The 12,086-nt window shown below is 47.3% G+C and overlaps 1 protein-coding gene across 1 annotated transcript in view; it reads left to right on the plus strand.

Annotated features, from left to right (window-relative positions):
- LOC102830916 (zinc finger protein 268-like) overlaps positions 1 to 9,130 on the plus strand; it is a 37,501-nt gene extending 28,371 nt beyond the window's left edge. The window contains exons 4-7 of the mRNA XM_006839312.1: positions 623 to 851; positions 1,043 to 1,101; positions 3,192 to 3,318; positions 6,705 to 9,130. Of these exons, the coding sequence (XP_006839375.1) occupies positions 623 to 851; positions 1,043 to 1,101; positions 3,192 to 3,318; positions 6,705 to 9,130 (2,841 nt within the window). The remainder of the gene's footprint in view (positions 1 to 622; positions 852 to 1,042; positions 1,102 to 3,191; positions 3,319 to 6,704) is intronic.
- The last annotated feature ends 2,956 nt before the right edge of the window (positions 9,131 to 12,086 follow it).

Raw genomic sequence — 12,086 nt, forward strand, 5'->3', positions numbered from 1 at the left:
CATACATTCCATGTTCTGATTACTAATGGATATTTACAGCTGTGTCTCTTCATTTTGAGTTGTGTCTCATCAGGAAGTAAAGATCCAGAAAGCTTTACTCCTTTCACGTCATCATGGTCAGCTCTAGTTTGAGAAGGCAGCTCTTCTCCCATCGTACTTTGAGTACCTTTCAACCTGAAGGACACGTCTTCCGACACTCTATCTGGCAATGTTCTGGTGTTATTCATAATGGTATCATCTTCTGGCACTATATCTGACGATGCTGCACTGCTGTTCATCAGGTGTTCAGTGGCTAAGCGATCAGTTGTAGTCGGCTTAGTCTGGAAGCTCAGCTGAAAGCTGTCTATCATGGGCGACTATGCTGGTATTTAAAATACCAGGGGCATAGCTTCACAACAACATGCAAGTTACCACAGTACAACAATTACAAACTGACATATGAATCACCCTTATAGATCAGAAATGCGTCAAGGTAGACACCCCAGAGAGCTTGAGTGGGCTGAGACTCTGTGAGTGGTGTCCCAGGAGGGTGTGAGAGGACTGGATCCTGCTGAGGGGGCCTGGCGGGGGGAGTGCACACAGCATAGCGTCCAGAGCGTCACGGTGCTTCTCCATCCCACAGCTCCTGGGTGCCTGGAAACGAGAGGGGCTTCCATCACTGAGACTGAAGACATCTCCCCAGACAGCAGACACCCATCTGGAGATGAAACCACTTCCCAATGACTCGGGGGCCGTCACGTTGCCTGGTCCTCCTGCCCGGGGAGAGCAGGACTGGGAGAAGATTCTGGCTTCAAAGAACAGGGACCATACGGAGACCATGAAGAAAGTGACCCAGACACAGAAGGCAGAAGGTGAGAGTTGTTGAAGGTGTGGAGAGGTGAAGTGGGGACCGAGGCTGCAGGTCCAGGTGAGAATGTTTTATCAGCCACAGCTGAGTGAAGAGGCTGCATCCTGCCATCCCAGGATCAGGAGGCTACTTGTAGGGCAGTAGTGTGCGGGAGACCGGACTTGAGCACTCACTGCTTCTCTTTTTCACCCGTAGGTTTGTCTTCTAAAGAATCGGACTGGTCCCGAGAGAAGATGAGAAAACCCCAAATGCTAGTGAGTCATAATTAACCTTATTTTTCTGACATGCTAGCTCATTCCCCATGTGTTCTGTGTCTTGTGAAGCAAGAAGGTGACCCACAGATAGAAATGCCATGCCTTTGTGCCAGGTACCATGCCTGACATTTTTGCATTTTGTTTTTCTTGTGGTGAATTATACCCAAGGTTCATATTAAGAAGCCAGCAAACTTAAAATATCAGGAATGTTTCTGAAAACCTGAAATTGTTAACATTCTTAAGTATTCTAATACATTTCTTTCCATATCCTCACACACACACTATCTAATGATAACATCTTCTACACTGGGCATCTGTTTCCTTTTTAATGGTGATGTTTTAAAACAGGCTGAAATAGAGAACATAATAAAATCATTTCTCTGGTGCCATCGCGTAGCTTCAACAATCATCTCTGATGGCCACTCTCCTTTTATGGGAATATGATATTGTATCTCAAAATATCAACTATCCAAACATTCCCTTTTCCCATGCAGCCCTTCTTGTCCTAACCCTAGCCACCTGGAGCTAGGGCAGGTCTGGCAAGCTAAAGGGCACTGTTGTTCTGACTGCCACCGAAGCAGGTTCTAGCCGCAGGTTGGAGGGTCCACAGTACACTCTCCTTGTTTACCTGCTGCTACAATTTGAAGCTGTCCCTCAAATGTTTCAAGATGGCAGCTGCAAGCTTGTGAACCACGCCCTGGGCTCCCTTTCTTCTGACCTACTGGCTTCAGTTTCAGGGTTTTCTTGAACCCCTTCGGGCTGACAGTCCTGAGTTCGGGACTCTCCTTTGGGCACCCTCACCTCTTGACCTATTGACCTAAAGTATTCTCACAATAAGTGAAAATAAGTACTAATGATTAAAGCAAAAAGGATAGAGAGAAAGAAATGCATGGGACATGTCTGGGAGGGTTCACAGTGCACATGGTCTTTGTCCCAAAGAGCGAGGCCCTGATAATCCCACGTGCATCGATGGCTTTCACCAGGAAGCCCTGGAACGTGGGCGTCCAGAGGTTTTGTTGGCTCCGTTCGGTTTTCATGATTGACTGAGGCAGCGGGACTTTGTGGTGAATCAGAGCTGACAGAAAAGTCTGTGCTTTATGAAAAGATTCACAGTTATTGTATCATGCTAAATGAAATTTGAACCATTTTGTTGGGGATTGGCGTTACTTAGCTCACCCATGGTTACTGAAACTTTATATATTGGAACTACACCAAGTGAGGAGCTCTGTGTTTAAAGCCCGAATTACCCCTCAACCAAATGTTCACAGAAGCCTCAGTGGCACAGTGAAGCGGTCGGTGGTTCAAACCCACCATTCGCTCCATGTAAGAATGAGGTGGCTGTCTGCTTCTGTAAAGATTATAGGTTTGGAATCTTCTGAGGCCATTCTGTTCTGTGACATGGGGTGAAGCTGAGTCAGAATTGACTCGACAGCACTTGGTTAAAGTGTTTCTGTGTGTGTGTGTTTTAAAGATTATGTTCTCTGTAACTGGGCTTTCTGTGAAAGGGTCCATCCATTCTCACACCAGCTGGTCTCCACGAGGAGTGAAGTGTTAAGGACTTCACTAGAACACTGATGAAATACCGTAAACAAAGTTAGTGACTTACAGAACCTATCTCGTGACCTGAACTCTTCAGTTTGCTCACTCCAGACACTTTTGTCTGTAATTGAAGTTCCCTCCCACTTTCCCCTGCACGGCCTCCCTTCCCTTAATGCCTAGCACCAGCCCTACCTTCCTGATGCCTACTCTGCTTTTCTAGCCCATCTTGTACAGTACTCTGCCATCGCTGAACTCCCCCATTGTGAATTCCCAAATGCACTCACTTGAATATTGCTTAATGTGCTCAAATGGATCCACAGATCATTTGTCTGATGAAATCCTAAGTCTGTGTGGTCCAGGGTGTGTTTGGTGCATCCTTTGTGCCCCCACAGGTTTGTCACAGAGCCAGGTATGTAGTCATGCCCAGAAGAGCTGGCTGTGGAAAGAATGAGATGAACTTCTTCAGACGCAGACCCTTGAGGGCCCCAGTTAACTCCTCTCATTGGGACAGCGATGGTGACTGGGTGTGTCTTGATGTCTTGCTTGTCTAGGCACCAGTGACATTCGAGGACGTCACTGTGGTCTTCACGGAGGCAGAATGGGTGACATTGAGCACAGAGCAGAAGAACTTGTACAAGGAAGTGACGCTGGAGACCTACAGGAACCTGCTCTCATTGGGTGAGGAGAATTTACTAAGTATTTATTGCGGCACAGGGGCCCTGGTGGTGCAGTGTTTAAGCACAGTGTGTACCCATCAGCCTCTTCATGGGAGAAAAATGTGGCAGTGTGTTTTCGTAAAGATCTCTAGCTATGGAGACCTGGTGGGGCATTCTGACTCTATCCTGTTGTAGAGTCGATATGAGTTAGAACCGACTTGATGACAGTGGGTGTTGTTGTTGTTGTTGTCATTGTCTTCTACATACCAAATGTTCTTGGCTGCTGCAAACAGTTTGTGATCAATTCTTGGATGGGTTCTAACCCATCCAACAGAACCCCAGAAGACAGGCCTGGTGCCCTGCTTTCATAAAGTCTGCAGCCAATAAAACCCTCTGAACAAAATAAAATGAAAAAGCAAAAGCAACAAATGAACTCTTATGGGAAGAGTGTGAGACCAACGTAGAGACACATTCATATACACAGAACACAGCGACACCCACACCAGGTGACACTTGTATGTGCGCTCTATAAATATGACAGTATTACATCATTAAGGAGCAATAAGAATTAATAATATTAAGAATTAATAAGCATTAATGAAGCAATAAGAGTTAAGTCCTCTGCTGTTGACAGAAAGGTCAGCACCTTACAGCGACCACGGCATGTGGGAAGAAAGACCTGGCATTTTGGCACCAATAAGGCTACAGCCTAACCCTATTGTGCAGTTCACCCCTGCCAAATGGGGCCAACCAGATGTGAAATTAACTTGTCGGCACCTAACGTTAAAGATTTTGATTGTGATCATTTTACTGTGGTTAAAGTAAGTATAGTTGTTTTTCAGAAGTATAATTTTTCTTTAGAGATATTAAGGGGTAAAATGGCATGATGTGAAAGAGAATCCCCTAAAGTGGCCTCAGTAAATCTAATTGATCTTTTTGGGAACTGACAGTTTCCTTGCAAGGGATTAGAGTTCTAGTCAGTTTACCTGAGTTGGTTTAGCAAGGAGGTTGACTCTAAGTAATTTACAGTTCCCCTGTGTAACACAGTAAACACAGAATCCTTCCCCTATTGAAATATGCCTCGGAGACGCAGACTGGAACAACCTGTGATCTGAATGACCAGACTGCTTGTAGGTAAGCATCAAATCACTGACAGCACACAATCAGACTGACCTAGAGTTAACCACCTAATCCCACAGGAGATTGGAATCTAAAGGTTTTGATCTAATTTCTTCCAGTTCAACTCTACTGATGTTGAGGTCCTATGTCGGGGTCCCGTCTCGACAAGGAAGCATGGGTGCCACAAAGAAGGGAGATCTGGCGCCCAAAGTGATAGAGAAAGAGAGAGACGAAATATATACAAAAAAGACAGACACACAGATATGATGCAAGCTGGCAGGTAGACAGATCTGCAAACATATTGCCTAGCATTGCACAGCATTGCATGCAGAACTCACTCTACCTCAGCCTTTTATTCTCTTTTTTAGGGAGGGATTTGTTACAAAGGAAGGATGTAATTCACTCAGGGAGGATGTCACAAAGGGAGGATGTGATTAAGACAGGGTACGGAACTGAAATGGGATTAATCATTCAAAACAGGACATAATGATTGACAGGAACAACTTTTAAGATATTTTCATAGTTTCTTAACAATCTAACATTTTTATCTTTACAGAAAAAAGGTTCAATCAAGCTGTTATATATTAATTTTTAGGCTTAAATGATCTAGAGTAGCAACGTGTGGTTTCTTAAGGATACATAACATAAAGCAAGGTTCCTGAAAGGAGCCAAGCTGTCTCTGTACACTTTGCAAACTTTTGTTTGTGAGCAAGATCTCAGGCACTGGGCTTCATTTATCTATACCTAAAATGCTACATTGTTCTTAATTATCACATTCCTATATACTTTAAGGAGGAAGGAGAGCATCTGGGTTAAACTGATTATATTTAGAGGTGGTTTAATGGGGCTGCCATTGATCAACCCAGGGTCTGCGTATGCTGTCCCCATCATACTGAGAATTTGCATTGCCACCCCAGATACACTGAATAGGAGTCTACAGTTTAATAAGATCCCCAGGTGATCCTTGTATGTACATACGAATCACCTAAAGATCTATACCGATCACCTGAAGTTCTTGTTCAATTGCAGATTCTGATTCAGTGTTTCTTGGCTGTAAGTGCAAATTCTCAGCAAGCGGGGCAAACCAGAATGAATCTGTTAAAAGCCCTGGTTCAGATGCTGATACTAAACTGTTTCCACACATCCACTGCCTCCTGTATTGGGAAGTTCACCAGACTGAGTGACTTTTTACTCATCCCTTATTTTTTTTTTTTTTTTTTGGCAGAAAGCTCTGTCAATTCTTATCCCTTTTTATAATTAAAGTTGTGAAGGAGATTTCTTCATCAAATATGTTGTTAATGTTGTTAAGTGCTGTCGAGTTGGTTCTGACTCAGAGCAGCCCTGTATAGGGTTTCCAAGGAGCCGCTGGAGGGTTTGAACTGCTGACCTTGTGGCTCATAGTCCAGTGCTAATCCTACAGCACCACACCAGCAGAAACAGTTACTTCCAAACAACAGCAGTGCTGTGGGTGATCTATATCAGTGTGAGTGAGTGTGCCTTAGAGGGCGGGAGTAGAAGGAAGAGGCTAACTCTCACAGGAAGCAGCGTCTGATGCTGATTTAAGCTCTTACTGGTTGGACTTGTGGAAGAGGATTGTGGGTATGGATTTTCTGGATGGCAATCCCCAAACCCACTGCTGTCCGGTAGATTCTGACTCCCAGCAGTACTGCCCAGAGTTCCCGAGGCTCTAAATTTGTACGGAAGCACATTGCCAAATCTTTCACCGCATCTTCCTCCTTCAGAGCACTTTTTAACCTCTAAGCTCCAGGACTGCTTCTGGATTGCAATAGAAAGCGTAATTTGTAAAAATGGATTCTACATGAGTTCTTGGTGGCAAACAGATTAATTTTTGTATTGTCAATTGTTAATGCCGTTGTCGAGTCGGTTGCAACCTATAGTGACTCTGTATAGGGTGTCCAAGGAGCAACTAGTGAGCTTTGCGGTTCAAACCGACTTTGCAGTCTAACGCATTAACCCACAGCTCCATAGCAGGATTCCATACTGTCAGTTACAAGTGTGGAAATGAGATGTTCACTGCTGTTGAGTTGGTTAAGATGGGACCCGTGTGTGCAGAGGTGAACGGCTCCTTCAGGTTTTCCAGACTCTGAAATTCTGGTGGCAGATCACCAGGCCTCTTGGAAAGCCTCATCCTTTCCGTTAGAAGTAGAGTGCTTAATGATCTGTGCCTGCAGGGCCTCCAGCAGTGAGTTGGTGTCTGTCAGAGAGAAGGCAGCCCAGCCCAGGCAGCCCCACTCCTGGCTACTCTAACAGAAAACCTTTTCTCTTCAGCAGAACCAACGCCAGAAACCTACCCCGGTCCCTCCTGCCTTCTGCCTTTCTCCTGTCAGCAATTCCTCAGCCAACATGTGCTGCAGATCTTCCCAGGCGTGTGCGCAGAACATCCCTTCCATCCAGAGGGGTCCAGCCCAGAGCAGTGGGATTCCCATCAGAGCTGTCGCAGGAAGAACACAGATGTCTCCAGACCCTTGTGTTGGAGGACAGGGGACAGAGAGACTTCAAGGATGTCCTCCAGCCCAGCCCGAAGACAGTCAGCAAGCCCTAGAGACGGCCACCCAGGGGCAGGAATTGAGCACAGCTCAGCCCAGAGGGTGAACTCTGTGGAAGCAGACCGAGGGCTGAAGGAATCAGGAAGCTCAAGATTCGGAGCAGTCAGCTCTGGAGAGAATGGACCAGACTGTGGCCTGAAGTCAAACTTTATCACAAACCAGAGGCCCCTCCTCCGGGAGAAGTCCCATGTGTGCATGGAGTGTGGGCGAGGCTTTAACTGGAAATCAGTTCTCCTGAGACACCAGAGGACCCACTCGGGAAAGAAGCCTTACATGTGCAAGGAGTGTGGGCGAGGCTTCAGCCACAAGTCGAGTCTCCTCACACACCAGAGGAAACACTCGGGAGAGAAGCTTTTTGACTGTAGTGAGTGTGGCCGAGGCTTTACCCAGAAGTCACACCTCCTTATGCACCAGAGGACGCACTCCGGGGAGAAGCCGTATGTGTGCAGCGAGTGTGGACGAGGCTTTACCTGGAAATTAAGCTTCCGTAGACACCAGAAGACACACTCAGGGGAGAAGCCACATGTGTGTAAAGAGTGTGGCCGAGGCTTTATTGAGAAGTCAGGCCTCCTTGACCACCAGAGGAGACACGTAGGCGTGAAGCCATATGTGTGTAGTGAGCGTGGCTGGCACTTTACCCAGAAGTCAGGCGTCCTTAGGCATCAGAAGACACACTTGGGGGAGAAGCTTTACGTGTGTAAGGAATGTGGGCAAGGCTTCACCTGGAAATTAGACTTCCGTAGACACGAGAAGACACACTCGGGGAAGAAGCCACATGTTTGCACTGAGTGTAGCCGAGGCTTTAGTGAGAAAGCAGGGCTCCTTGTACACCAAAGACTACACTTACAGGTGAAGCCTTATAGTTGCAATGAGTGTGGCCGGCGCTTCACCCACAAGTCAAACCTCCTGATGCATGGGAGGATACACTCAGGAGAGAAGCCGTATGTGTGCGCGGAGTGTGGGCGACGTTTCACCTGGCAACTAAGCTTCTGCAGACACCAGAGGACCCACTCCGGGGAGAAGCCATATGTGTGCACGGAGTGTGGCCGGCGCTTCTCCCAGAAATCAGGCCTCCTCCTTCACAAAAGGACCCACTCTGGGGAGAAGCCCTATGTGTGCAGTGAGTGTGGGCGAGGCTTTATTGACAAATCCTACTTGCTTAGACACCAGAGGACACACTCTGGGGAGAAGCCTCATGTGTGCCAGGAATGTGGCCGGCGCTTTACATGGAAGACAGGTCTTCGTTATCACCAGAGGACACACTCTGGGGAGAGGCCTTATGTGTGCAGTGAGTGTGGGCGAGGCTTCACTGACAAATCCTACTTCCTTAGACACCAGAGGAGACATCTGGGCGAGAAGCATTATGTGTGCAGTGAGTGTGGGCGAAGCTTTCTCGATAAATCCTACTTGCTTAGCCACCAGAGGACACACACTGGGGAGAAGCCTCATGTGTGCAGTGAATGTGGCCGGAGCTTCACGCGGAAGTCAGGCCTTCGTCGTCACCAGAGGACACACTCCAGGGAGAAGCCTTATGTGTGTAGTGAGTGTGGGCGAGGCTTTACTGACAGATCCTACTTGCGTAGACACCAGAGGACACACTGTAGGGAGAGGCCTTATGTGTGCAGTGAGTGTGGGCGAGGCTTTACTGAGAAATCCTACTTCCTTAAACACCAGCGGAGACATCTGGGTGAGAAGCCTCATGTGTGCAGTGACTGTGGACGAGGCTTTACGGACAAATCCGACCTTTTCCTGCACCAGAGAAGACACTTCGGGGAGAAACCTTATATTTGTGTTGAGTGTGGCCGAACCTTTACCCAGAAGTCACAGCTGTCCACACACCAGCAGTCACACTCAGGGGTGAAGCGTTTTGATTGCATTGAGTGTGGCCGAGGCTTTTCCCAGAAGTCCAGCCTCCGTCGACACCAGAGGACACACTCAGTGGAGAAACCTTACGTGTGCACGGTGTGTGGGAGAGGCTTCGCCTGGCAGGGAAGCTTCCGACGACACCAGAGGACACACTCCGGGGAGAAACCTTACGTGTGCATGGAGTGTGGGCGAGGTTTTACCTGGCAGGGAAGCTTCCGGCGACACCAGAGGATCCACTCAGAGGGCAAGTCTTACGTGGGTGAGACTCTACCTGGAAATTAAGCTTCCACAGACACCCGTGGATACACGCGGGGAAAAGCCGTATGTTGGCACAGTGTGCCCTGAGCTTTACTGAGAAATCAGGCGTCCTTATAAAGCAGAGGACACACTTGGGGGAGAAACGTCCTGTGTGCGTGAGTGTGGGCGAGGCTTCAGCCTCGAGTCACAACTCAGTTAGTCAGCAAAGTACACACTCAGGAGAAACCTTTTTTTGTAGTGAGTGTGGCCAAGGCTTTGCTCTAAATCATACCTTATGCATTAGAGGACTCACTTCCTGGAGAAGTCACAGAGCGTGGGTGAGACTTGTGGTCTCTGTGAAGCCTCATTGGACTCCTGGGGTGGCACTGCAGGATCAGCACTGGACTGCAAACCGCAAGGTTATGGGTTCATGCCCTCCAGAAAACTAGTTACACATTGGAACCGACTTGACAGCACTTAACCCCCCCAACAACAAAAGCCTCATTAGACATCAACGGGCTCATGCAGAAGTCCTGTGTTTGCAGTGAGTGTCGCCAAGCCTCTGTACTTCAAATCAGCCCTTGTACACCAAAGAAACACAGACTAGAAGCTCTGCGTGTGCAGGGAGAATGGGCCAGAAATAGAGGAGAAGGCACGTTTCACTATACCTCAGAGAAGAGCTTTTGGTGTGGATGCATGGGGTGGGGTCAAGCACTGTGTGAACAGGGAGAATGTGAGGTGATTTAGCCATCAGTTTTGTCTCCTCTTGCACCAGAAGACACTCGGGGAGAAGAGCTGTGTAGGCAGGGTCAGTGGATGGAATGGTGTCCAATGTCCCTCCTAAAGTGACTTCTTGTTTTTTAGTGCTAGCAATCCGGTATAGGTTTCTGAGGGTTTGAACTGCTGAACCACGGACCTTGTGGTTCCAAGTCCAGTGCTGATCCTACAGCGCCACACCAGGAGCCCTCCTAAAGTGACTTAAGAGGACAAAATATTGCCAGTGGTCAACAAGTCACCAGTTGACTCACATCTGAGGAATTTCAGAAGTCTCCCGACCACCTATACTTTGTACAAGGGTGAAGGTGCAGCAAACCTCGACCATTGTTTCCACATTCTATAACTAAATGGAATAGAACATTAGAAGTCTTAAGTCATTGAAGAATGGCTGACTTGTTTGATTTTCATTCTAAGTCTTTCCTTACTTGCTTGTCCTTTTGTCGTAGTCAAATTTTTCTTGAATAAAAGATAACTTACGCTGTGTTACTCATCTGTCTTGAAAAGTACATGGGAGAGGGAGGATTCGAGGTAAACCCAAAGCCCCTTCCCTTTCATTAGGAAAGAAATGCAATCAAGACAACCAGCAGTTTACTTGGGGAAAGGGTGGAAATAAAAAGAGAACGGGGCCGACTTTACTGAAACCCATCATCATCTATGGTATCTGCCCCAGGAATGGACTGTCAGTCTTACTGTATGTAACAGAGGAGAGGACAAAGGGGTCATCTTTTGAGACCTCGCAAGGAGCTTCCCCAGATGACCTTGGGTTTCCACCACTCCATCAGAGAACAAGTGAAGGGCCAGGAGGGCGGAGAAAGGGTGGTTCAAATGCCCTGCCCACCTGGACTTTGGCTGTGGTGTCCAGGGACGATGAGACTAGTTTTTAGGTTAGGAGCTGATCGCCTGTTTGTAGAATGAGCTTAATAGTCTCCAAGTCAGGTAGCTGCAGAGTCCAGACGAATCCTATTAATGAGGGAACCAAGCCCACATTGAGGATGTGGGGTTCCTCTGGAGAATTAGCAGCTCACCATCCAGTCATGTGATGGCATCTGGGATGCTTAGGGTTAGGTGTCGTCCTGGCTGCAACATCCTCAGCAGTTTGGCAGTATGTGAGAGCAATCTAAAAATAGAACTCAAGTCCTGAATCGCCCCCCCCCCCTTTTACTTGTTGTTAAGTGCCATCAAGTCGGGTGGCGACCCTGTATAGGGTTTCCGAGGAGCAGCTGGTGAGCTTGAACCGCCGACCTTGTGGTTCAAACAGCTTTGTAGACTGGCGCATTAACCCACAGCGCCATGTGTTTAGGGACATGATAAAGATAATCTAAAAGGGTTATGACAAAAATGTTCTGAGAATGAATGGTTATGCAGAGTTCTCAGAAAACTAGTTACACACATTGACTTTAAGAAGTCTAATGAGAAGTGGAGGAACTGTCAGTAGGACAGATTTACTTGTGACTTTTATAAACCCAGACTCTCGTGTAAAATCTCCTTCTCTTTTTGGACTGTGGAATCTTCTTCACTTTGTGCTTTCTGCTTCCCTTCTGGGACTGTTGTAGCCAACAGTAACCTCCTTTGTTATTGTATACTTAGGTAATTACGTTTTCATCTTTCCGTTTGTAATCTATGGTGGTCCTCCATCTTGTGATTGGATCTGAACTTCCAGTCTTATAAAAGGACTTTTCTTGGGGGTGTGTCCTACATACAGTATACTTTCTTGTTGTTGGTAAGTGCTGTCGAGTCGGTTCCGACCCATAGCGACCCTGAACAGGGCTTCCGAGGCTGTAAATCTTTATGGGAGCAGAATGCCTCATCTTTCTCCCGCAGAGTAGCTGGTAGTTTCGAACTGCTGACCTTGCAGTTCACAGCCCGATTCGTAACCACTACGCATACTAAATCACTGACTTTACTGATCAAAAGGCTTTAGAAAGGTGGAACCCCAGCTGCTGTTGTGCCATTGAGTCAGTTCCGACTCAGCAACCGTGTATAAGTTTTCTGAAGAGAGGCTGGTGAACTTGAACCATCAACCTTGTGGTTCAAACTGACCTTGCAGTCTAGCGCATTAACCCACAGCGCCACACCAGGACTAGCCTAGGATAGAGATGGCTTAAAGTACATTGTTAAGTGTCATTGAGTCAGTTCCAACCCATAGCAACCCTGTATAGGGTTTCTGAGGAGCGACTAGTGAACTTGAACTGCCGACCTTGCAGTTCAAACAGCTTTGCAGTCT

The sequence above is a fragment of the Chrysochloris asiatica genome, unplaced genomic scaffold (assembly GCF_000296735.1).
Source record: "Chrysochloris asiatica unplaced genomic scaffold, ChrAsi1.0 scaffold00023, whole genome shotgun sequence".
NCBI lineage: Eukaryota > Metazoa > Chordata > Mammalia > Afrosoricida > Chrysochloridae > Chrysochloris > Chrysochloris asiatica.